Raw genomic sequence first — 26,796 nt, forward strand, 5'->3', positions numbered from 1 at the left:
TGAAAAAAAGGTAAAAGAAAGAAAAAAGAAAAAAGATTGAATCATCTCTGACATAACAAAATACATAAATGTTATTTGTTAAAAGCTACATATACCCAAGACAAATCTCATACATGCGTGTCATAATTATTGACATGGATAATTCAGAGAATTTTTTGACTAAGAAAAAACACTGATAAGATGATTAGCTGTAGATCCATATAAGGAATGCAAACATGTAAAATAGATATACAGTTTGAGTTATTTCACTCAACCTTATGCTTGAAGTAAGTATATTTTTTTTGTTTGTTTGTTTCTTCCAATAGGCTTCACTTTTTGTTTGATTTAATATATTACCAAATAAATACTGTTTCAAAAGAGATGTGCATGTTTTTAATGTCTGCTAGCAAATAGTAAAATTTAAACAAGGCCATAGGCATCTACTTAAAAAATGTTTTAACACTCTAGAGGTGTATTTACATAAACTTGTAAATCAAATTACTAACTCATTCTACAAGTGAGTAGAATGTAATTTGAAGGTTGAGTGGCTAAGTTACACTTTTGTCATTTTAAAAAAAGGATGGGGATATTAACACAGGGATATTAGTTACCTAAATAAATGGCATACGTTTCACTGGGATCATTTGAGTTATTCAAGAAATTGGATTCACCTTTATTATAGTACCCCCTTTTGGTTAACATATGGCCCTTTTCCCCTTGCAAACTATTTTTCAGTTATATGGGGCAGGATGGGTTTTAGCTTGGTATATCTCATAAACTGGCAATCGAGTCCTACAAAGTAAGACAGTGATTTCACATTATATTACAAAATGCTTACCTGCGCTTGGTGACCAGTAACAGATTGTTAAAAAGAAACAAGTAGAGTGGTTGGTAGAGCTTACGACTCCGCATAGTCCGAGTGCTCTTAGGTCCAGCCATTAGCTGCACTTCACCCTTCTTAAGCAACCACCGTGAGTGGGAAATGATGGGCACAGACTATGGAGGGATAACAAAAGTCAAAAAATTGGAAGTACTGTATAAAGTAAGGTTAAGTATGATGTATCTATGATATTACATAATCCCAGCCAGGAAGCCACGAATTTCATTTCAAAGAATCAGTTTTTGAAAGTGATAGAAAAATACTACTGACTACATATCTGTGATGGTTCTCAGTTCTCAGTCATCCAGGTCATGGTATATCCAAAAAGGTTCAAAAAAGGTAACAGGACTTGTAGAGTTTTTTTTTTTTGTTTGTTTTATTTTATATTTTTTTTGAGAAGACATTTCACCATTTATCTGAAGAAGCTATTCAGATGAGTGGTGAAATGACTTCTCACAAAAAACTTCAAGTCCAGTTGCCTGTTTTTGAACCTTTTTTGGATACTGACTACATAAATGTATAACTTTTTATTTTTCTCTTTCAATCAATACTCATAGATTTTGACAAACAATTTATTGAGGGAAAGAGAATGCCATCTGGGTTTATTTGGAAAGTTCTAAAACCCAGGGTTAGATAGTTGCCCAAAGAAGCAGGATCTTTATCTTTACCAAATATGGAGAATTATTACAGAGCAGCACAGCTGAGAAATTTGATTTACTGGTGCAATCCAAACTATAATACCAAATGGAAAAGCTTAAAACTAAATCAATTGGATATAGCCCTCCAGGCGTTACGAGGAGACAGAAATCTGCACTCAGTGAAAAAGACAAACTTAAATTGCTGGGACGAAACCTCAGTGGTTTGATGAAAGTTGGAAATTCAAATTAAATTGTTGCAATGTTACATGACAAAGATTTTAAACTGGCCTGGATGGATGTGCAATATAAATATTGGACTTTTAAAGGTATCACTACATACTGCATCATTTCATATGTAGAACTATTATATAGTTTACGAGGACATTTTCCTTAGAAAACCAAAATTTCTTCAGGCACCTTCAGGTTAGAGCCCACTTCCACAGCAACATAAAGACAGAGGAATGTGACACAAATCTAAGTAACATCTTGATTGATGCAGATAAAGATTAACAGGAAAGTGATTGCAAGAATTTACCCTTGTTTACAATCACACAGTGGGAATTCCTTATTTTCCATTAAATTTAAATGAGAAAAGGAATATAAAATAATTATCAATTATTTCTACGTCTTATGGCACTGCCCGACTATCCGAACATACTGGCTGGATATGGTAGAGGCAGTTAATTTAATAATGGATTGTAAGGTTCAGCATGATAGCCGGACAACATAACTTGGAGATATTCCACCCATTACTAACCTCAGCAAAATGTACTTGATTTAAATAAAGCTGGCAGCCAGTAAAAAAACTATAACAAGATGATGGCTTACCAAGGAGACCCAGACAAAGGGTGAATGGGTTGGAATCATAAAAGAAATATAGAGCATGGACAAGATAACTTTCTCCCTGAATTTACTACTGGAAGAAATGAACAAACTACCTTCACACAGCTGTTCTCCAACATGGGGAAGAGTGACAAGTTACAACACATTTTTTACAACGTATTTTTATCTTATTTTATTTTATTTTATTTATTTTAATTTTATTTCACTTATTTAAGCTGCTTCTGTACCAGAGAGAAAAGTTGCCGGAGTCAAATTCCTTGTATGTGTCATACTTGGCCATTAAAGCTGATTCTGATTCTGATTCTGACATAATATTCAAATATAATAACAAATACATATAGTTGAAACCAGATGTTTACATACACTGTGTTAAAAGACACAAACATTTTTTCCTCACTGCCTGAAGTTAAATCAGACTAAACCTCTCCTGTTTTAGGTCAGTTAGAATTACCAAAATTATTTGCTAAATGCCACAATAATGAGAGAGAATTTGCTAGAGAATTGTTTATTACTTTCTTCAAAATCAGAGTTTACATACATTTCCTTAGTATTTGGTAGCATTACCTTTAAACTGTATGACTTGGGTAAAACGTTTTGGATATCCTTCCACAAGCTTCTCGCAATAGTCTGGACTCGCAATAGTCCATTCCTCCTGAAAGAACTTGTGTAACTGAGTCAGGGTTGTAGGTCACCTCGCTCGCACACGCCTTTTCAGATCTGCCCACAAATTTTCTATGGGATTGAAATCGGGGTTTTGCGATGGCCACTTCAAACAAAACATTAATTTTGTTGTCCTTAAGCCACTTTGTAACTACTTTGGCAGTAAGCTTAGGGTCATTGTCCATTTGGAAGACCCATTTGCGCCCAAGCTTTAACTTCCTGGCTGATGTCTTGAGATGTTGCTTCAATATTTCCACATAATGTTCTTTCCTCATGATGCCGTTCAGCGATGGGCAACTTAAATGATGGAGGGGGCCACAATTTTACACTACCAGAGGGCCACATAGGACCGCACACGTAACCAGATATGATAAAACTGCCATTTTAAATATGTTTGTGTGTGTATAATTAGAATATATTTATATATTTAATTATATATATATGCGTGTGTTTATTGAAGCAAAGAAAAAATAACCACTTACTGTGATTTTTTTTTATTTTTATTTTTTTAATTAATTTGTGCATTTTTACACCAAGAAACAGTTTAACATTTCCCCTGTATACCCACTCTATCTCGCCACTATTAGCAGTGGGCACTGGTAAAAAGCCGCCTTTGTTTGCTTACTTTTGATTTAAAGTCCGCTAAGATAGCAGCCCTTGCAGCTTCAGTATACTTCTAGTATTTAGCTTTGTGCAACGTGTTGTAGCGGCAACTTGAACTGAAATCTTTCGCGGCAGATAATGTCTCTAAGCAGACTAAGCACATAGGTTTGCCTTTACATTCTGTGAACAGATAATCTTCTTTCATCTGAAAGACAGGATTTTCTCGATCAAGTTTTCCCTCTCCTCCGCTCTTAGCCATGGCGCAACGTCTCTTCTTCACTGGTAGAGAAGACCCGGTGGAAGCTGTGCAAGGCAGTGTCTGCATTAGAGGCGCCATCTAGTGGCCAACTGTGTCATTACAACTGTTTCAGTGCCGCAGAGGATACAGATTTATAATTTTCAAAAATTAATCTAAGGGCCACCTCGAGTGAGCCAGTTGCCCATCCCCGGTCTATTTTATGAAGTGCACCAGTTCCTCATGCAGCAAAACAGCCTCACAACATGATGCTACCGCCCCCATACTTCCCAGTTGGGATCAGTGTTGGGTATAGTTACTTTGGAAAGTAGTTAGTTACGTTACAACGTTACCATCAATTAAAAGTAATCCGTTACGTTACAGAGTTACCTATGAATAAAAGTAACGCGTTAGAGTAGCTACTCATGCTTTACCAAAAATTAAAAGCCGTTTGCAGCGCCTTGCACATGCTGCAACTCAGCGACACACAGCCTCCTTTAAATGCACCGAGAAGTCCTGACAATGAATAACGTCATTCGTCCAACCAAATTAACTCTGCAGGATAATAATAACAGGGTGATAGAGTGGTGCTTCTTGGATACAAGATGTTTTTTTAAATTGGAAGTGGAATTTTTTTTTCGACAGAAGCTTTTCACCAACGCAGAGTGTGCATTTTCCTGTTATGTTGTTCTTGTCCTTTTCGCTGGCGAATTGATGTGGGTACTTACATGATTCAAAAGCTGTCCTCTCTGCCATCTTGCCGGCGGTTCGAAAACACTCACACACACACACACACACACACACACACATATAGGTAACGTAGGTCAGCAGGGGACAGACGCATCATCACAGCGCTGCGCCTCCCCTGACACATCCGCAGGTGGCACAGTACTGTCTGACAAAAAGCAGGCTGTAGTCGGAATTTTTCTTTCCTTATCCGGAGAAATTCTTAAAGTAACGGATTACTTTTTAAAAAAAAAAAAAAAAAACGAAGTTGCTGATTACTTAACGCACGAACCTAACGCGTTACGTTACAAGTTACACGAAAAAAGTAATTAGAAAAGTAATTGGGTGTGTTGGGATGGTGTTCTCTGGCTTACAAGTTTTCCCCTTTTTCCTCCAAATGTAACGATGGTCATTATGGCCAAACAGTTCCACTTTAGTTTCATCAGATCACATGACATGTCTCCAAAAATTAAGGTCTTTGTCCCTGGGTGTATTTGCAAACTGTAATCTGGCTTTTTTATGTTACTTTTGGAGTAATGGCTTCTTCCTAGCTGAGTGGCCTTTTAGCCCATGTTGGTACAGGACTTGTTTCACTGTGGAGAATGACACTCCCTCACCAGCTTCAGCCATCATCTTGACAAGGTCTTTAGCTTTTGGTTTGGAGTTGATTCACACGTTTCAGACCAAAACACCTTCGAGCATCTGGAAATTGTACCCAAGGATGAACCAGTCTTGTGGAGCAACACAATTCTCTTCCTGTTATCTTGGCTGATTTCTTTTGATTTTCCCATGATGTCAAACAAGGAAGCACAAAATACATCCACAGGTGTGCCTCCAACTAACTCAAATGTTGTCTGTTAACCTATCACAAGCTTCCAAAGCCATGACATCAACATCACAGCTTTCCTTCATTGTTTAAAGACATAGTAATCTTTGTGTATGTAAACTTCTGACTTTGAAGAAAGTAATAAAAAAATCTCTAAGAAATTCTCTCTCTCATTATTGTGGCATTTAGCAAATAGAAATAATTTTAGTAATCCTAACTGACCTAAAACAGGAGCGGTTTAGTCTGATTTAACTTCAGACAGTGAGGACAAAAATGTTTATGTGTCTTTAACACAGTGTATGTAAACATCTGGGGCCTCATGTACGAACGTTGCGTGCGTACAAAAACGTTACGTACGTACTCGCTCACGTAAAAGTTCAGATGTATCAAGAGTGAAATGTCCGCGAACTTTGTACGTGCCAACGCCAACGACGTGGCTGGCGTACGTAGGATTCTGCAGATGTCAATCCTTTGGCGACACTTAGAGGTGATGCCGGGAAACTGTCATAAATGTGAAAACTATTACTCCGACCGATCGGGACTGTGCCGGTCGACCCTGAGCAGAGCCATGCAAGCCGTGTGGGACGGAATTATCCGCATGTCAGCCAGGTATATCAGTTTCCCATACAATGCATCTGAACAGGTCAACATTAAAGAGCAATTTGCAGTGAGAACCGGTTTTCTGAATGTAATCGGAGCTATGGACTGCACACACATTGCTATAAAAGCGCCATCGCATGACTTTGTAAACGTCAACAGGAAACATTTTCATTCGATCAGTGTGCAGATCATACGTGATGCGCAAATACAAGTAAACATTGTGGCAGCGTGCCAAAGAGGACATTTTTGCGCATCTCCTCTCCAGTGAGTAGCGTCTCCAATTCGCTTTCTGTGAAGTACTTCTTCTTTCCCGTCTTACTCATTCTTATGTTTTCGTTTTCTGATCGCGCAGAGAGGGGAATCTCAGGTGCAGGGTCAATTTAAATATAATTTGCATATTTAAAAGGGGCGTGGATGGGGAGTTGCATATTTAAAAGGGGGGTGGACAGGGAGGAGTCGGGTACGCTCGATTGGGATGTACAAAGGAAATGTGCTTCGAAATACTTCTAAATCTGAGCTTACGTCACAATTTAGAAGGAAATCTACGCAACTCTTCGTACATGAGGCCCCTGGTTTCAACTGTACATATGTGTGTAAGAAGGCAGGGATTTGTACGTAGGTGCACGCATGCAAATGTAAATACACCGATCAGGCATAACATTATGACCTAATATTGTTTAGGTCTCCCTTGTGCCTATGAAACAGTCTGAGGGTGTCCTGTGCTGTCTGGCAAAAGAATGTTGTTAGTGGATGCCTTTGGGTCCCATGGGTTGAAGGGAAGGGCCTCTGTGGATCAGGCTTGTTCCAGTGCATTCCACAAATACTTGCTTAGTTTAGGATCTCTGGAATTCGGAGGCCAGGGGCCTCATGTACGAAGACTTGCGTGGATTTCCTTCTAAAACGTGGCGCACGCTCAGATTTAGAAGCATTTGGAAGCACATTTCCTTTGTACATCCCAATCAAGCGTACCTGATCCCTCCCTGTCCACGCCCCTTTTAAATATGCACCTCCTGTCTACGCCCCTTTTAAATATGCAAATCACATTTAAATTGACCCTGCACCTGAGATTCCCCTCTCTGCGCGATCAGAAAACATAAGAATGAATAAGACGGGGAAAAAAGAAGAACTTCACAGAAAGCGAATTGGAGACGCTACTCACTGGAGTGGAGATGCGCAAAAATGTCTTCTTTGGCACGCTGCCACAATGTTGGTTACTTGCATTTGTGCATCACATATGATCTGTACATTGATGAATGAAAATGTTTCCTTTTGACATTTACGAATTCATGCGATGGCGCTTTTATATCAATGTGTGTGCAGTCCATAGCGCTGATTACTTTCAGAAAACCGTCTTTCGCTGCAAATTGCTCTTTAATGTTGACCTGTTCAGATGCATTGTATGGGAATTTGATATAGCTAGCTGACATGTGGATAACTCCGTCCCACACTCCTGGCATGGCTCTGCTCACGGTCGATTGGCTCAGTCCCGATCGGTCTTCTTATTGCACCATTTGCAATATCTTCTAACAACGCTAAAGCTGCCATTGTTGTTAACGATATTTTCTGCACCACTCTGCGCATGCTTTTATATCCACTCATATAATTACAGACACCTGGGTGTGTTAATTGTTCATCAGTGTTCATTTTTCGTGTGTCTCTGATGTGCACATCACAATCGTTTTCACAGTTTTATGATGACAGTTTCCCGGCATCACCTCTAAGTGTCGCCAAAGGATCGACATCTGTAGAATCCAACATACGCCAGCCACGTCGTTGGCGTAGGCACGTACAAAGTTCCCGGACATTTCACTCTTGATACATCTGAACTTTTACGTGAGCGAGGACGTACATAACGTTTTTGTATGCATGCAACCAGTACATGAGGCCCCTGGTCAACACCTTGTGCTGTTTCCGTTTTTGTGTGTGTGTCAGGTCTAGGTGGGTGGTACATGTCTAAGTAACATACACATGAATGACAGGTTCAAAGGTTTCCCAGCAGGACACTGCATGTCACAAAATGGTCAGTGTTACTTACTTCAGCTATCAGTGGTCACAATGCTATGTCTGATCTGTGTATGCGTATATGGACATGTGTACATGTAAGTAAAGATATATGCAAGTATGGCTATAGCGATGTGCATGATGGTGTCCACCTATTTATGTACAAATAAGAACAAAACCCCTGTAAACCTTATGTGAGTTGTGAGTGCACAAGAGCCCTGACAAGTCCTTAAATAATCAACAAGCAGATTTCTGGAAAAGCTTTCTCAACACGCAGCACATAAATGGACTAAAACTGACTTAAGGGGACTTAAGAAACTGAAATCCCTTACTCCCCTTACTACCCTGAATATTCCAAAGTGACCCATCAACCTACTCTGTTCATGTTGTTCTAATGTATTCTTTTTCTGTGTTATTTTATTTCATTGGTTATTTATATACAACCATTTTTTTTAAAAAAAAGGAGACAGAGAGGTCATAAAACTGTGTGGTTCCACTCCCCTGTTGTGTGATACAAAATAAACCAAGGTTCTACTGCCCTCTTGCAAACTTCAAATGACTTAAGCCAGTGGTTCCCAAATTTTTTCTGTCAAGCCCCCCCTTTGACAATATAGGAACATTGTAAGCCTCCCCACTGCACCTGACACTGCCTACCCTACATGGGTTGTACCTTCTTTGTTTTGAATTAATTGCATTATAAATAAAAACCCTATAAAATATTTGTTTTTCTTTCTGAAATAAGTACATATTATTTTACGTTGACGAGAGCCTATCCCAGCTGTCATTGGGCGGGAGGCGGAGTACACCCTGGAAATGGATCGCAGGACTAACATACAGAGACAGACAACCATTCACACTCACATGCACACCTACTGAATCACCAATTAACCTAACGAGCATGTCTTTGGATGGCGGGAGGAGGCTGGAGAAACCCATGCAGACACACACAGAAAGGTGACTGATGTATTCGAACCCAGAACCTTCTTGCTATGAGGCATCAGTGCTTACCACCTGTAATATCTGAGAAGGCTTGACCCTTCACTTAGGTAACACCATGAGCTCTGGGTTACCTCAGTAAGTTCCCTTTTCTTGCCTTCTTCCTTACTCTAGCTCTCCCCAAGAGGTTCTGTGTGAGGGAATTTGTGAGGCTCTGTGCAGTTGCTGTTAAATTATAGTCGACATTCTGGCAACTCAGATGTTAACAAAGACAATGCATACGGGGTGGACCGGGACAAAAAATCTCTTGAATGTGTATACATGAATCAGTGAGAGTGGACACATTACTTCCAAAAAAACGGGTCATTTATTAACACTACAAAAATGTATACTCCACCACAGTAATGAATCTTAAAAAAGCATTCATCTGTTTTACTGGTGAATACCCTTTGCTCTACTGGATTTTTTGGCATTTTGTTGTGGGTGGTGATCCAAAAATAAATAAAATAAAGCTCTGTAACGCCTCATGGGTGGTACAGCAGGCAACAACTGTGTTCCCCAAAACTTTGGACAGTTCCCCAAAACTTTGGACAACAAGTTTTAAAATATAAATGTGAAACAATGTCACAAGTAACGACGCTTTAAATGGAATAATAATAATAATAATACTTTTATTCCTCCAAAGAATAAAGCTCTGTGATAAAATTTGATAAGATGTAGCTCTGCTTTACTGTCAGAGGAATATGATATTTGGCAAACTGAATATAAACAAAATGCAGATTCTACCAGAAAATAACTAAATGCATGCTTTAGTCCAGATGCATCACTACGTAGCTGTTGCTCAAGCTGCTGCTTGAATGTCAAGAAGTTTGTCTGTGTGTAATCTTGTGCAGTTATCTTTCTGAGGACCAGTTTGAGTTTTACTCCATCGGAGTAAGGACATTTGTGCAAAGTGAGGACATTTTGGCTGATCTTCACTTCTTTGCAAGGCTATTTGAGGGATAAGTTATGATAGGGTTAGGGTAAGGTTGTGTGTGAGTTCTCTGCACGAATAGGATTATCCCCCATCCACTGATAAGAGACATCCTCACAAAACTCCCATAAACCATAAAAATCACTGCCTACAGCTCCTCCAGCATCACACACACACAACACTGGCTTTCCTCAGAACTGTGTACCAAGCCCACTCCCCTGCGTATTGTACACCCAGGACTACACTCCCTTACACTTTTCTATTACAATCATCAATTTGTAGATGACACCACAGGAGTTAGTCTCAGGAGACAAGGTCTAAGAACTGTCTGAAGAGCAACCTGGCACAAAACACCATAAAACTAATGAGATGGTATTAGACTAACGGAGATGCAGAGCTGTCTATAATTGGGAGAGTCAATAACATCATCAATGTCAGTATCCACCCTGGACATGAACTGCCATCCTGCCCACTGGGAGGCATTACGAGAGTGTAAGCAGAACAAATTGACTTTCTTTCCCAAGGCCATTAGAATTGTGAATCTTTTCAATGTACATCTTCTTCATCTTCTATACCCGTTTAGTCCTGTTAAGGGTCACGGGGGTCTGCTGGAGCCTATCCCAGCTGTCATCGGGCGAGAGGCAGGGGTACACCCTGGACAGGTCGCCAGTCCATCGCAGGGCCACACACAGAGACAGACAACCATTCGCACTCACACTCACACCTACAGCCAATTTAGAATCACCAATTAACCTAATGAGCATGTCTTTGGATGGTGGGAGGAAGCCGGAGTACCCGGAGAGAACCCACGCAGACACAGGGAGAACATGCAAACTCCACACAGAAAGGCCAGCCGGCCCATGGATTCGAACCGGTGACCTTCTTGCTGTGAGGCACTGTGCCGCCCCTTTTCAATGTACATAATCATTAATATTTTCATGTGGCATTTTTTCATAAAGAGTTGTCATATTGTAAAATTCCTTTGGGGGACCAAGACAGCCGAGGCCACCTGCGAAAAGCCCCCAGCCAGCTAGACAGCCAGCTCTTATCTCCTAACTTACACCTGTCCAAAAAACAACACAATACAAAACCACTATGCACAAAACTCCCCAAATTGGCATACAGCCATGAAAAGCAGAATTGCCCCTATTAAAATTGAAGATACAGAACAATAAAGCCCAATTTACCTTAGATTTAAACTCCAACGTTTTCTCAATGCTGATGAGCTCCTCAGTGCGACTCATTTTCCGTACGCCCTCATTACACTCTTTCACAATCTGAGGAAGACACAATTATAAACCAACAGTCAATTCTCTACTTACTGTTACTGTATGTCACTTGGTTGTTATAAATTAACCTTTTATAGGGCACTCATTGAAAAACTTGGAAATTCAAAATTTACACCCCAGAGTGTTATTGTAGAGCATAAGACTTTTTTTTACTTTTATACAATGTTTTATTTTCATATAGAAAATCAAGGTTAATACCATACCATATATGGCTCCTTGTCCTTAAGTAGTAAACAAATGTAAACATGTATTTTAGACCATTAGAACATAAGTGCTGATTCAGGCACTTCTCAATATACACATTATCACATTAGACAATGTTAGGCCACTTCTTCGTAGCACCTAACAAAGCAGTTACACTCAGCATTCATCCAGAGATCAACCTTACAAGTCACATTTGACCCGGATTTGACCTGAGAATGTTACCTTGATCTTCTCGGATTGGCTAGGTGAAAGAAACATGCTTCTCCACCTCACTGAGTGGCACCAGGACATAATTTAAAATGTGTGTGGAATGTGTATGGAAGTTGTACGAATACAGTTCCTCGCCTTATAAAGGAGTGTTGAGTGTCGTTGAGTGTCCAAAACCGCCCTGGTAGAAAGTTAAGAAATTGTATTTCCCGATCAGACTATTAAGCAATGGACACCTCAAGGTCTCTAAATGGCCTTATTACATGTAACATATCGTTCAGATCGTTCAGTTTGTTATTTATTTATTTACTTAAATATTCAAAACCGCTGTGGTAAAAAGTTTATAAATAGTACATCCTGGTCAGCTTCCTTCTGCCACAGGGGCTGTTCGCCACTCACGGAAACTCAGCTGTACAAGATGATTCATAGCCCAACTGTGGAAGCGATGGAGAGAAACACAGAAATACTACAGTAAGAATATGGCTGGTTGTTTTAGCATAGGTCTTTGGTGATTTTGTCACAACTAGCCAGTTTGCATTATCTGTGTAGAACAGCATACACGCTCTGTTTGTTGTTTCTGCAAGCAAATAGGACTATTGATCTTCTGTATGCAACTGTGAAGGATGCATACATCCTTACACCTTTACCACCGCTGGGTTAATCAGACCACAATCTGCTCCTGCTCTAACATCACTACAAGCCACTGAGGCAGAGGCAGTTCTGAAGGACTGCTTCAAGTCCACTGACCGGGGAGTACTCCAGGAGGCCTGCAGTGAGGACTTAGAGGGGATAACTTGATGCACCACCGACTACATCAACTTCTGTATGGATGTTGTTGTTCCCATCAGAACTGTGTGCTGCTTCCTTAACAAGAATCCATGGATCACCAGTGAAATTAAGGCCCTCCTTAACCAGAAGAGGATGACTTTTAAGGACGGTGACCAGGAGGGGCTGAGGCACGTGCAGCAGGAACCCAAGGTCTGGCTGAAAGAGGTGAAGGAGAAATATAGATCTAAGGTGGAGCAGAAGTTGAAGGATTGCTGCACTAAAGAGGTGTGGAACGGCATGAAGAGCATCACCGGCTGTAGCTCCAAGAAGAAGAGCACTGTGGAGGGGAAAGAGGAGAGGGCCAGCCAGTTCAGTCCTGCCCTGCCCCCTCTAGTGCTCTTTCTGCTTCAACTCTTTCTGCTCCCCTCACACCTCACTCAGCAACACCGGACTTACAGTTTTTCTCAATTGCTAAAACACAATTTCTGAAACCCTGCTCCATTTTCTCAAAACCTTAAACAATAAACCTCTGCTTCAAGCATGATTTACAAAACCTCTGACTCCTCTTGCAAAATCAAACTTTCGCCTCAAAACAGTTTTACGTGTGCCCAAAATGAAACTTTCGCCTCAAAACAGTTTTACCTGTGCTCAAAATCAAACACTGGTCTCAAATAATAAACAAATTGCTCAAAATTACATACACTATCAAGCAGTCAGTAAACAATACACCAAAAAATAGAAAACACATTGTTCAAAACATATAGTTCTCAGGGAGAAGTACATTTTTAATCTCAAAACAAATTTCATATGTTTCTGTCATTATACAAAAAGCTCAAAATTGATCAGAAATTACTGTTTTGCTCTTTGCATTTTTTTTGTTCTTCTTCCTTCTTGTACCCTTATTTTTACAGTGCTGTACCCTGCATCTCAAAAACTTTATCTCTGTGATACTGTAATTCTTGTTCTTTGATGATATGAACCTGTAACCAGTCGAAATCTATTGAGCAGTCAGTACTGAAAACAAATGGAAAGCACAATGTTCAGGGCCATACAATTTGTTTATTGTACCATATACAGCCTACAATGCACTGTGCTGCAGTATACAATGAAAGTGACAAAAATCAAAGGACTAAACATGTGATCAATGGGCTTCTTCTTGTCTTTGGGCTGGGTCAGGCCAGAGCACTTCATCGACATCACATGCAATATTTTCCCACCTTCAACAACCTGTTTGCTCTCTGAACTGGCTTATATTGGTTGTCACATCATTTGAAACAAGTGAAATCAATTTTGACTGACTGTGTTCAATCAATGACATTTCTGCTCTCTTTATATGTAATTGTTGCCACTTGTGTTTACCAGTATGGATGACATGTGCATTAGAGTGCAGAATGTATTTTAAGAATGAGAATGTGTTTAGAGTTTTGTTAAACCATGTGAAATGGTTTAAGGTATTGACAACAGACTGAACAGTTAGCTTAATGAGTTCAAGCAACTGAGAACTTTCTTCAGCCAATGGATTTTAGTGTTTTAGCAACTGAGAAAAACTGTAATAGCGCCTCACCATCCTCTTCCACAGTCACTGCTGCTGACAAGTGGCTTGTAGCCACCCTTCACACCACCACCATCACTTCGGCTCAGGTGAGTGAACAGCTAAGGAGGCTCCGTAACAGCAAAGCAGCAAGCTCAAACAGAGTGTGCCCATGATTACTTAGGGCCTGTGCTTCTGAGGTGGGGGAGCCCCTTCAGCATGCCTGGCCAAAAAAAAAAAAAGTCACCACCAAAAAAATGGTCACACACTCTAATATTTCATTGGACCGCCTTTAACTTTGATTACAGCACACATTCGCTGTGGCATTTTTTCGATAAGCTTTGGAGGTGCAAATTTAAATCTAATTTGCATATTTCAAAGGGGCGTGGATAGGGAAGGGTCGGGTGTGCGCTCAATTGGGATGTGCTTCTGGTTCTGATTTGAATCACAGCATGCATGAATATGCATCAGAAGTAGGAGCTATGTACTAGCTGGCAACAAACTGAACAAAGGATAATACATAAATAATAGCAATATTAGCAACCAACAGCAAGGGAGGACTGCCGTACGGGGACACCGGGGATTTCCCCGGTGGGCCGGTGGGCCGGGCCATGAGAAAAAGAAAAATAAAGGGGGAAAAAAGTCTATCGCAATGGCCACCAGCGTTGTGGTCCGCTGGGCGGCTGGGTGATAGGCTAGGTCTGTGTTCACTGCCTATGCTCATAGCCAATCACATTTCGTCCACGTGGGTAAGTCCCACCCATTTCCTTAGGTTGTTGCAGCTGTCACTTGTCAATCACACTGCGCTAACGATGCAAGGCAGCTATGGTGGCTTGAGAGCCAGCGCTGTCTATTTTTAAATAACATTTTTATTGAAATGGGCTTATTGTTGTAATTATGTTGCCGTATAGAACTTTTTTTTTCCTAAGTTAAACATGCTGCTGTTATTTGGCGGTCACTTTCAGTGTGTCTGTGTGTTAGTATGTATGCTAACAGACTGGTGTTAAACTGCAGTGGTGTTGTCATTTATATAGTAATCTTTCTGTTAGCCGTGTGCTACCGTGGAACATTAGGCTAACAGATTTAACCCGTTGTCTGCTAACTGGTCTGCTAACTGGTTACAAAGACGTAGTAACGCTGCTAACTTTTTAGCTTGAAACTTTTTAGAACTACTACTATGTGATGAATGATGATATGTGGTATGCAGTGTGTGATTGTGCAGTGTGTCTGTGAAATATGTGTTGGTTGATTGTACAGTATGCGTCAGAGGTGTGGACTCGAGTCATGTGACTTGGACTCGAGTCAGACTCGAGTCATGAATTTGATGACTTCAGACTCGACTCGACAAAACGTACAAAGACTTGCAACTCGACTTGGACTTTAACGTCAATGACTCGTGACTTCACTTGGACTTGCCCCTTTTGACACGAGAAGACTTGCTACTTCCCATGAAAACTGAAAAAAAATTTCCCGCGCCGCTCTGTTTATCTGCATCTGTGGAAAATAATGTGCACCACCTGTATGCATGCAGAGAGCACGCGCGCTGCCTGCACGACATCCAATCACTGAAGTCCCACGTTGTTTTGATTCGACAGCATCTAAGCAGGCACATTGCAAGACAACCACTGAAGCGCAACAAGCAACAACGCGCCAGTTGGCAAAATGATACCGAAGATGAAATGTGTGAAAATGGAAAAAGAATGAATTTTTTGGGCTTTTTTTGATGTTTTTTAAAATACACAATCTTTCCAACAAAAAAAAATACTACGCTAATAAATAATAATTTAACTCATAATTTTTTTAATAAATGTTAGTTCGTTTCTCGTTCGAGATAATCCAGAAAATTAAAGACATGCCTCTCTCCGCAAAGACAGTGAAGGAAAGGGCCATTAAAATGGCAAACAACATCACCGATCGGCAAATCAAGGACAGCAATTCAGCTCCAGCTTACTCAATTGCCTGTGATGAGTCGTGTGACGTGACCGATATCGAACAGACAGCTCTGTTATGCAGGTATGTGAAATCTGATGGGCCGCAAGAAGAAATGATCGAACTAATATCACTGAAAGGCCAAACACGGGGGGAGGACATCTGTGAGGCTGTGCTGCAGTGTTTAAATGACAAAGGAATAAACACTAACCACCTGATTTCAGTGGCTACAGACGGCGCACCGAGTATGAGAGGGTCGCAAAAGGGGTTTGTGACTTTACTACAGAAAGCATTGGATCGCAATCTGCTTGCATTTCATTGCATCTTGCACCAAGAAGCACTGTGTGCACAAACATTCCCACTGGAGTGTATGGAGGTGATGAACCTTGTCATCCAGATTGTGAACAAAATAATTGCAAAAGCATTAAACCACCGTCAGTTCCGTGAATTGCTAGATGAAGTTGACAGCGAATATTCGGATCTCCTGCTACACAACAAAGTCCGCTGGCTATCCAGGGGTGACGTTTTGCGTCGCTTTGTTGCTTGTTTAGAACACCTGAAAACATTCCTGAAAAGCAAAGACCTGAACTACCCACAACTGGAAGACACCAAGTGGCTGGAAAAACTGCACTTCATGGTAGATATGACACGTCACCTAAACATGCTCAATAAAAGTCTCCAGGAGCGGGGAAACACTGCACTGCAAATGCTGGAAGCCGTTTTCTCATTCGAGCGCAAACTGGCAGTATTCGCCAGAGATGTACAGCGAGGCACGCTCTCTCACGTCTCCTCCCTGAGAGAGTTCAAAGACGCCCATCACGATCACACACTCAACGGTGATTATTTGCAAGGTGCAATCGTTGATATGCAAGCTGCATTTGGGAGCAGATTTAGTGAGTTCCGAAAGGAAAAAATGACACTGTCTTTCCCTGTCACACCCCTGGAAATTGACCCTTCCTTGTTGAATACATTCCCAGGAGTAAATCAAGCTGACCTCGAAATGGAAATGGCCGATATAGCTGACAAAGATTTGTGGGTGTCCAAATTCAAAAGTCTGACAGCAGAGCTTGAAGACGTCAGCCGCCAGAAAGCCCATGCTGCCCAAAGCCACAAATGGAGCGAAATTGAAAGCCTCCCAACACCAGAGAAACTTGTGTTTGAAACATGGAAGGCTCTTCCCGACACTTATAGCAACATGAAGAAATACGCATTTGGAGTATTATCCATCTTTGGATCAACATACCTGTGCGAGCAGATATTCTCAAACATGAACTACATCGAATCCAAATACCGCACCCGCCTCACAGATGAGAGCTTGCAGTCCTGCGTGAAGATTAAAGTTACATCTTACATGCCCGATGTTGAGAAGCTGTCCAGTGATGTCCGAAAACAGAAGTCACATTGAACAGGTGAGAACACAATCCCGTCATAGGCGCATATTTAGTAACAAATTGGCTGTTTTTATGAATGGATTTCTGATTTTTTGTCAGTATATATTTGGAATGACACAATTATTGTGTTTTATCACTCAGGTCCGAGGATGTATTGTGCGTGTCTGTTGCTGAGATAAGAGGGGGAAAAGAGAAGAGGATTTTGCTGCGTTTGACCCTTGCACTGACTTAGGCTACTTGGCATTTGCAGAAAACTAAAGAGAAGAGGATAATGCACAGAAATCGAACTTTAACTGTCTTATTTTAATTTTATTAATTTCGGCTGTTCTACTGTGTTGTATTTTTTTAGCAAGCTGCCTTTTAATTGCAGGCTATTTTATTACTCGTTTGCGATTGTAGCCTATTTATTTGTGTCTGACGCTGCGTAAGGGGGAGAATTAAAAAGGATTGTTTTATTTTACTCATTTGCACTGACTTAGGCTACTTAACTTGGCATTTGCGGAAAACTAAAGAAAATAGGAGAATGCACAGAAATTGAAATTAAACTGGCTTATTTTCATTTTATATAGCCAACTTACCTTTTCAAAAGGCTGCTGTTTTATTTTTATAATTGCAGGCTGCGTTTTAACTGCAGGCTGCGTGTTATTGCACTCTGTTGCCCAGATAAGGGGGAAAGAGAAGAGCTGTATTGTTATTGAGGTTCGAAGAGGACTGCATTTCATTTCCATACTAAGGTCTGAAATTACAGGAGGCCTATTATGCACATCCCATCGTGTTTTTTTTCTCGAATCCTCAAAATAAAAAAATGACACCAAAAATCTGTATTTCTATTTCTTGTATTTCTATAATTTAATCAATGCAACAAAACATAAAACATCAATATTGTAATGGAAGTTAAACTTGAAGCACCAAATATCGTACAGCAGCGTAGTCACGTGGTGCGTCATTCTCTCCAGGATGCGCTCCAGGGAAAATAAACATTCAATCATTAATGCTCATTTTGTATTTGTACCCTACTTAGTCATTTTAATAGTAGGCTTATATAGCTAATATACTGACAGCCTATGTTGCCTCCATATTAGGCTTATATAAGGCTTTTAATTTTTTGCGGCTCCAGACAGGTATGGTTTCTGTTTTTTTGGGCCAATATGGCTCTTTTAACATTTTGGGTTGCCAACCCCTGTGCTAGACTGATAAACACAAATGTATATCTCAGTCTCTCCAACACACACGAGCCAAAAACAGGCCTTCCAGTTTTACTCTTTCAATTATTCAGTTTCAGAGTTGCTGGTGTGCTGCCTCATTGAGGTCGTTTATGTAATTTTGGTTAATCACAACTAAGCTGAACTGTCGCTGAAGACATAAAATATCACAATTAAACAATGAATGAGGCAGCAGTAGACCTGCAATTTCTGTGTGATGCAGCAAGGCACCATGGAATCTGGTGTGCAGGAGAGAGTGAACTATAAAGCAGGGCTTCTCAAACTTTACCATGACAAGGCCCCCCATATACCAGTAGATTCCAGCCCCCCTGACATGGGCCGTGCCACACTATTTTTTCTGTGCACCCCTTTTTTTCTTTCACAACTCGATGGAGTTGGTGCATCCCTAAACCCATCCAAGTACAACAGGAAACATGGTAAGACTGTAAAGAGGAAAATGATAACACAGTCACAGCAGATCCACCATTAGCCTTCCCTTTTCATATCATGCCCAAACAGCAGGCAGCGCATGGACATGGAGTGCTACCGTAGTCTAGGTCTGTGAGGCAGCGCACCACTGGGATATATACAGTATATAATAAAATAATAATGATTATAGTAGTAATGTTCAGAGATGCAATAGATTATTATAGTGCAGTTCTTAACTAATGGGAATATTCTTTAGCTTATTTTTGGTTTAATTTTGTTTACTTTAGTTATTTAATTTATTGAATTATTTTGTTTTGCTATACTTTTCATGCCAACTTGCCATGGCCCCCCTAGCACCCCCTCACGGCACACAGGGTTCCCCGTCCCCACTTTGAAAACCACTGCTATACAGCATATAACTTCAGTTTCTTGAGGGAAAGGGCTTTCTTATGACTTTTGAAGCAGTGAAAATATTCTTAATATTGCATACACTGAAACTGAAATGTATTATCGTATACCGTAATGTCCAATAGACAATGAATATTAACACAACAACATCGATATGAGTAAAGAGTAGTTTCAAATACAACATGTGTGCCTATAAGGGATTTTCTGACATCTGTTTCATATTCTTCTCTGTTACAGGTATGAAGAATACCAGATGAACAAAATCATCGTAGATGAACCACAACAGCCTTCAATCTCACAATTCCTGGATACTCGTGTAGGGCGTTACAGCATGAGCCACCCACAGCAGAAGGCCATCTCCAATGCGATACTGTCTGACTTGATTATTGATTGCAATTTTCCTCTGTCTATTGTGGAAAATAAGAGCTTTCGTCACTTTCTGGCTGTGCTGGACAGCAAGTATACCCCAGTCTGTCGCCGAACGCTGACCACAAAAACAGAGAGCCTTGTTGAGGAGAGACGTTCAAAGTTAAAAACTCAATTGAGCAACACTGACCATGTTTCAGTCACTGTGGACATTTGGTCTGATCGAAAGATGAGGGGATTCCTTGGTGTCACTGTGCACTGGATGGAGAGAGATGCAGAGAGGGTAGCCTGGCTCCGCCTGCCTACGTACCTCCGCTCATTTGCATTCCCTACAGTACTCCGTCTGGAATAGCTTGATCCGCTAACGTTTACTCCGGCCAACTGGTTGGAGAACCAATCAGCGAACAGAGGGCGGGTCTGAGAGCGATTACGTTTCAGTTGCGCGCCAAGTTTGAAATGTTTACACGAACGGAGACGGATATACTCGAAGCCATTCGCTCCGTTGTGGATATGCTTCCTGGCATTACAGCACTTTTATTCCAATTTCGCGTCCTTAATTGCAATGGGGGATGGTAGAGTAGCGATTTGTTTACTTGTTGCGTTCTTGAAAGCGGAAGTACGAGGCAGCAGAGCCTGAAGGCTCCGGCGCATAACATACGTCATTACCAAACGTTAGTGATTGGTTAAAGGAACTCCGATGATTTTAAACCTCAAACTGTGCCCTCCCACCAGGAAATAAACGTTTGCCAATGGATCTAGGCCAGACTCTCTGAGAAGTCAGAGAGTCTGGTATCCAGGCTACAGAGAGGGTACAGCTAAAGACTAATCTCTTGGCCTGCAACCACTTCAAAGGCTCTCACACAGCGGAGCGCATCTGTGACCAGTTTGAGGCAATATGTGATGACTACAACATCAAAGCTAAATTGGACTATATCATTAGTGACAATGCTGCTAACATGCGCAAGGCATTTAAGGTCTGCTTCCCCAGCGAACAGGAGGAAGATGATGATGCTGGAGATAATCTTGATGATCCTGAGCTATGGCATGACTTAGCCCTAGAAGACCAGCAAACCGTCAATGCTGCTATGGCAAAGAAACAGCGCCTGCAGTGTTTTGCACACACATTGCAGCTGGTTGTGGGAGACGGTTTGAAAGAAACAAAAGCTGCATGTCCTTTAATGCATGTCCTCATTAATGTGAAAATGGCCCAGTCTCAAGAAGGGATCACTGCCCCCTTTTCAGACACAGTCTACCTGAAAGCAGCTGCCTTGGATCCAGCCTTTTGTCTGCTGTGGAATGAGCCCCATGTGCTGGTCAACCGTGACATCAAGGCAGAGGTGGCACAACGAGTTAAAGGTAAATATTATTGACTTGCAATGCAACTTAAATGCAACGTAAAATAATTTGATCTTAATCTGATCTAGGATCTAATGTGATATTAATCTGACTTTAACAATAATAACAATTTTCAGTCTTGCACAGTATCATCAACATCAGTAATGGTAATAAGGGCTCTTTTGTTTCTGCTGTTGTGACACGTTTTTTTAGAATTGATCCTGCAAGATGCTGCAGAGACGGAGCAACCTGTGCCTGTGCCGGTGCCTGCTGAAGAAGAACTAGAGGACATGGAAGGAGAAGGGCTGTTTGCTGCATACCATAAGAGGCAGAAAAGGGATGTTGGGACCCCACCAGCAGTACAGCTAAGTCACTACATTGACATGGCAGAAGGACAGAATGCCCTTTTGTTCTGGGCACTGAACAGTAAGACTCTTCCTTCACTCTTTCAAGTAGCCATCCGAGTCTTGGCAGTGCCTGCTTCTAGTGCTCCAGTGGAGCGAGTTTTCAGCCATGGTGGCATCATTCTGCATCCCCATCGTGCACAAATGACTGACAGACTTTTGGCCAATTTGATCTTTTGCAAATGCAATGCAGTATAGGGGCCTCCCTCCACCTGTCCACAGCACGCATGCGCACACACACTCACTCTCTGCTCATCACCTGTCCACACAGCTCTCTCTCTCTCTCTCTCTCTCTCTCTCTCTCTCTCTCTCTCTCTCTCTCTCTCTCATACACACCAGTCTCTATGGAGGCATTCCAATTATATTATCAGGTTGGTCCAGTTTTTCAGAAGTGATCATTTTGAGGCGTGAGGATTTTATTGATGACATGTTTAAAAAAGTTTATGCTAAAAGGACCCATGTCTATTTGAAAGTTAAACTGTTAGGTCAATACAATACAGGGCTGAAGCTCCTGTGCATTGTTCTAGTGCAATATGCTGTTGAAATACAAGCATTTTTTGTGACAATTACATTTTCTGTTTTTTACTGTATTTGATTAAAGTTATTGTATAAAAAGAGGTTTAAATAAACACAAATCTTACAGACATACATGATTTGTATAAATTTTATTTCTGTGGTAAGAGGACTTGAAATGACTCGAAACTAAAATGGTAGGATTTTGGACTCGACTTGAGACTTGTTGGCTTTGACTTTTGACTCGACTCGGGACTTGCCTCATCTTTGACTCGACTTGACTCGGGACTCGAGGGCAAAGACTTGAGACTTACTTGTGACTTGCATAACAATGACTTTGTCCCACCTCTGGTATGGGTGCTGCTTATGTTGTTGACTGTGTCTCTTGTCCCTTGAAATTTTGAAATAAGCTAGCCTACTACAATGCGCCCTTTTAAATTGCCCCTTGGGGACAAATAAAGTGCTTTGAATTGAATTGAATTGAATTGAATAACTGGTACAGAGTTACTACGTCAGAATCTCCGTTAACATATTTTAGTATTTAGTGCTCTAATGCTTGTGTCTTGAGCTTTTATTGGTCAACAGTATGAACTTCAGAGCGCCGCACAGCTGTACCGATACGCTGAGCGGTTGCCAAGGCAACTATGAGACTGTCGAGTTTGTCAATAAAGTTGGGAGGAGGAGCTAATTGACGTACCTGCCTGACGCACGCAAATCACTGGCGGGTCAGTTCTGATAGATAATATATACAGTGGTCCCTCCTTAATCGCGGGAGTTACGTTCTAAAAATAACCCACAATAGGCGAAATCCGCGAAGTAGTCAGCTTTATTTTTTACAATGATTATAAATGTTTTAAGGTTGCAAAACCCCTCACTACACACTTTATACACTTTTCTCGATAACTTGCAAACATACCGCACTTCAGTCACATTGCAAGCGATCAAAGATACTGTATATGTAAATTTGGCAAGCTGAACGCATTCTGTACTGTACAAGAGACACCTTATGGAGGAGATTGATTGACAATGGTCTACAGTCCCTTAGCCAATCACGACGCAGAAGACGACACGTGGGCTTTCCCTTAGCCAATCAGGACGCAGAAAACAATGTGCTGTAAAAAAAAAAAAAAAAAAAAAAAAAGCATGTGAAATTGCACTAGAAAAATCCGCGAAACTGCGAGGCCGCGAAAGGTGAACCGCGTTATAGAGAGCCGAAGTCCCGCCCCTTCCGATTGCCTCCATGGGACCTATCTTTCGAAAAAATATGAACGGCAGTCTATGGCAAAAGATGAATTATTTTCTGGTCCCGATCGACTTGTGCCTTGGATTATACATATATTGTTTTTCAGAATAAAAAATGATTTTACATGTCAAGAATGTCACAGTTTGTCGCAAGATAGTTAAGTAAAACGCTATGGAAAATACGTAATTAAACGAACTACAAGTCCAAGTCGCTTACCGCTTACCCGCATGCTGGCGCGTACAGAACCGACCAAAACTCCCTTCGTGTAACTACAGCTCTCAACATGACCCGATTTATAATGATTTTCACCTCGTTTGATGCTTCTGCCTTCGTCCTGGAAGAAGACGGTAAAGCTCAACAAGGAGACAGCCATAGTTCTCTAGTGACGTACATTGTTCGAGACGAGAGATGTAGTTCACTAAGCGATCTCATACAAAACCTAATGTTGTTCAGCTTATTTACGTCAAATAATTTATCTCTTGACGTGAAAAATTATCTTTTAAATTCACACACATCATATGTGAAATTCATGCCACAATTCGAACGGGACCAAAAAATAATTATGATCTCTCCATTAACTCCCGTTCATATTTTTTCGAAAGATAGGTCCCATGGACCGGAAGTAGAAGGGCGGGACTTCGGCTCTCTATAGTGCATCACAGTCCCGCACACAGCCGTCGCCGGAAGTAAGAATCCAATGCAATTTCTCCATTGACAGTTCGGATATAAGCCATAAAAACTTAACTGCACATGGTTGACTTAAAACCAGCTACGGCTGTACTAAGTGATTGTATATGCTCATGCAGACACCAAAAGTTCATGGGGCACTAACCTTGTTTTGAGATAAATGCCTTTTATTCGCGATGTCTTGGATAAGTACTTCATTACCCACAATCCTGAACAATCCCACAATCCCACAGTGATGCATCTGATTGGTAGAACTCGTGGAACGTCTGGTTAAACCCCGCGAAGGTCCGTGAAGACTGAAGAGTCTGTGCTGTTGTGTGGGCTACTGTAACGTTACTGTCTACTGTACGATCACAAATAAATAAATAAATAAATGAAAAAGAACCTGTGTTGCGTTTTTGCACGGTAGACTTATCAGTGCAATCATGATCTCCTTGGCTGCCATGATGGCTTTTTCAAGGAACAAGGATGAAAACAAGAGTGTCCAGAGGGGTGAAAACCACTTCAAATCGGGTCATGTTGTTGAGTGTAGCGTGTCCGAGGGTCAGCTTGTGGGGTTTGTAAGGGCGAGCATGAGAGATAAGACCTACAAAGTTGTGGTAAGTTTTACAGGGAGGTTGGTAACGTTAGTTAGCATTATCGTTCACTTTAGCTAGGCTACTGTAGGCAGCCTTAATAGTCATATCAAGCATTTTATGATCGCCTTCAGTGAGGCGCGGTGGTTTATGGGATGAGTAGTTCCTTCTCTCGGAAATGAAAATATGTACACAATCTTGTACCTTTGACTTTTTTTGGACTTTCTCTTCGTTTTTTCACTCGAAATGATATGTTATATGCTTATGAGTTCAGCCGTAGCTGGTTATCCTAAGACATGCTCTAAAACTCTTTAGATACGGATTTTTCCAAAACGTCAATGGGAGAAATGAATGGGAACCGTACTTCCGGCACCACCGCTCTCTTTGGCTGTGGGCGGGAACTGTACAGGGGTGGAAAGTAACGAGTTACATTTACTCTCGTTACTGTAATTGAGTAGTTTTTTGTGTACTTGTACTTTTTTGAGTACTTTTTAAAATCAGTAGTTTTACTTTTACTTAAGTACATATTATTGGAAATAATTTACTTCACTACATTTTAAATAGCTTCCGTTACAAAGTAAAAAATAAATAAAAATAAAAATAAAAAAATAAAAAAATAGATTGGTTGACACAGAGCAGCTAGCTGAAAGATGATGGAGACAAGTGTATTAATGGAGAAGGGTCGAATTTGGGACATAGAGACACGCACGGAGAACGTGAGGCCAATCCCTGGCCTTAAGGGGCTTCTTTGAGTTCAAGTCCGCGAATGACAACGAGACACAGCTATCCACCTACAGAAACTCTGTTTCAACCTGCGCAAGCATGTACAGGTAATATAACCTCACGTGAAGCTAAATAACGTTACATGCAATTAATCATGGATCCGTGCAATTAATAACTTTACTCAATCATGGTATGCTAACGTCAGTGTTAGCAGCCAGCTTTATAGTGCTAGTTAACGTTAGCTAACTTGGTAAGCTAGTAAGCTTCATTTTAAACAATCAAATTTGACTCATTCCTTAATTTCATACAAAATTATGGTACTGTTGCTATGAAATGGGTTGAAAATTGCTTATGAGTGTATTAACACATTGAAAAATGCACCAAAAAGTTATTAAGTTTTGGCTAAAATCTTCTAGTGTTGTTCTAATATTGTGTCTCTTTAAAATTAAATTAAAGAGTATGGTCTAGACCTGTGTAAAGTGCCTTGAGATGACTGTTGTTGTGATTTGGTGCTATATAAATAAAGATTGATTGATTGATATATTGGTGAATGTTTCTCATTCAGTAATCTTATATGCAGGACAAAACCAGGTGATCTGGGACCACACTTAAAGTCTGCCAGTGACCTATCCATCTACTCTTTCTACATGTCACTGAAAAATATGAATTAATTAATATAAAAAATATGTTAACTGTATGTTTAATGAAAACATGGTATTGATTATATATATGATGATGTTTGTTTTTATTCACAGGAAACATCTATCAAAAGTGAAAGTCTACATTGACCTTGTGGCAGCACAGAAGCGTACCCTGGAACCAGAAAAAACCCAAACAAGCAAGCAAAAATATCTGACATGGTGGCGGTGGGTGGAACCAAATGTGTGCCGCAAGCAAAAGTTGACACGGTTCTGATTAACTTAATTTGTGAAGGCCTTCATCCATTTTCTGTGGTTGAACAACCTGCTTTTAAAGAAGAGAGGAACTTTAAAGAGGATCTGTAATCTGGATCTATCTGTGATCTGTGTTCATCTTTAATAAAAAAGTGAGATTGAGCTTTGTGTATGTTTTTGTACTTTTTTATTGCATGGGGAGAGATTATACACCCCACCTAAGAAGTAACTATGTAACTTTTACTCTGAGTACATTTTAAATGAGATACTTTTTACTTTTACTTGAGTAAATTTTTTTTACCAGTACTTTTACTTTTACTTAAGTAAAATTTCATCAAGGTAACAGTACTTTTACTTGAGTAGATTTTTTTGGTACTCTTTCCACCCCTGCAACTGTATATCGATATTAACTTGCCTGATCCAGTTATGGGCCTTCAGTTTGACGTGTGGTTTATGAATGGTCATTTATTTAATATACAGTAGTATTAGCCTATATAAATATTATATATGGTCATTTAAAAAAACAAATCATACTAATAGTTTAACAGCTAACTTATTTGTTAGCTGTTAATCTAGTACTTGTTTATATTTTAAAAGTTTATATTTTAAAAGTACAGATTTTATTTAAGATTTAATTACCTGCACTTTATAAGAGAATGTGTTCATTGTAAAGCATTTCAAGCTTTAAGTATGACTAGCTGCCTTCTTGATCATCCCTTTACTGAAAACACCAGCACAAAATAAAACATACCAATGCTGCGGGCGCAGAATTGAGTTCAGTCTATTGGCACGGCCCTCC

At 40.5% G+C, this 26,796-nt stretch overlaps 1 protein-coding gene across 1 annotated transcript in view; it reads right to left on the minus strand.

Moving 5' to 3' along the window:
• ngef (neuronal guanine nucleotide exchange factor) overlaps positions 1-26,796 on the minus strand; it is a 94,856-nt gene that overhangs the window by 16,166 nt on the left and 51,894 nt on the right. The window contains 2 exon segments of the mRNA XM_084559075.1: positions 818-975; positions 11,088-11,177. Coding sequence (XP_084415201.1) covers positions 818-975; positions 11,088-11,177 — 248 coding nt within the window.

This window comes from Chelon labrosus (assembly GCF_963514085.1).
Source record: "Chelon labrosus genome assembly, chromosome: 13".
Taxonomy (NCBI): domain Eukaryota; kingdom Metazoa; phylum Chordata; class Actinopteri; order Mugiliformes; family Mugilidae; genus Chelon; species Chelon labrosus.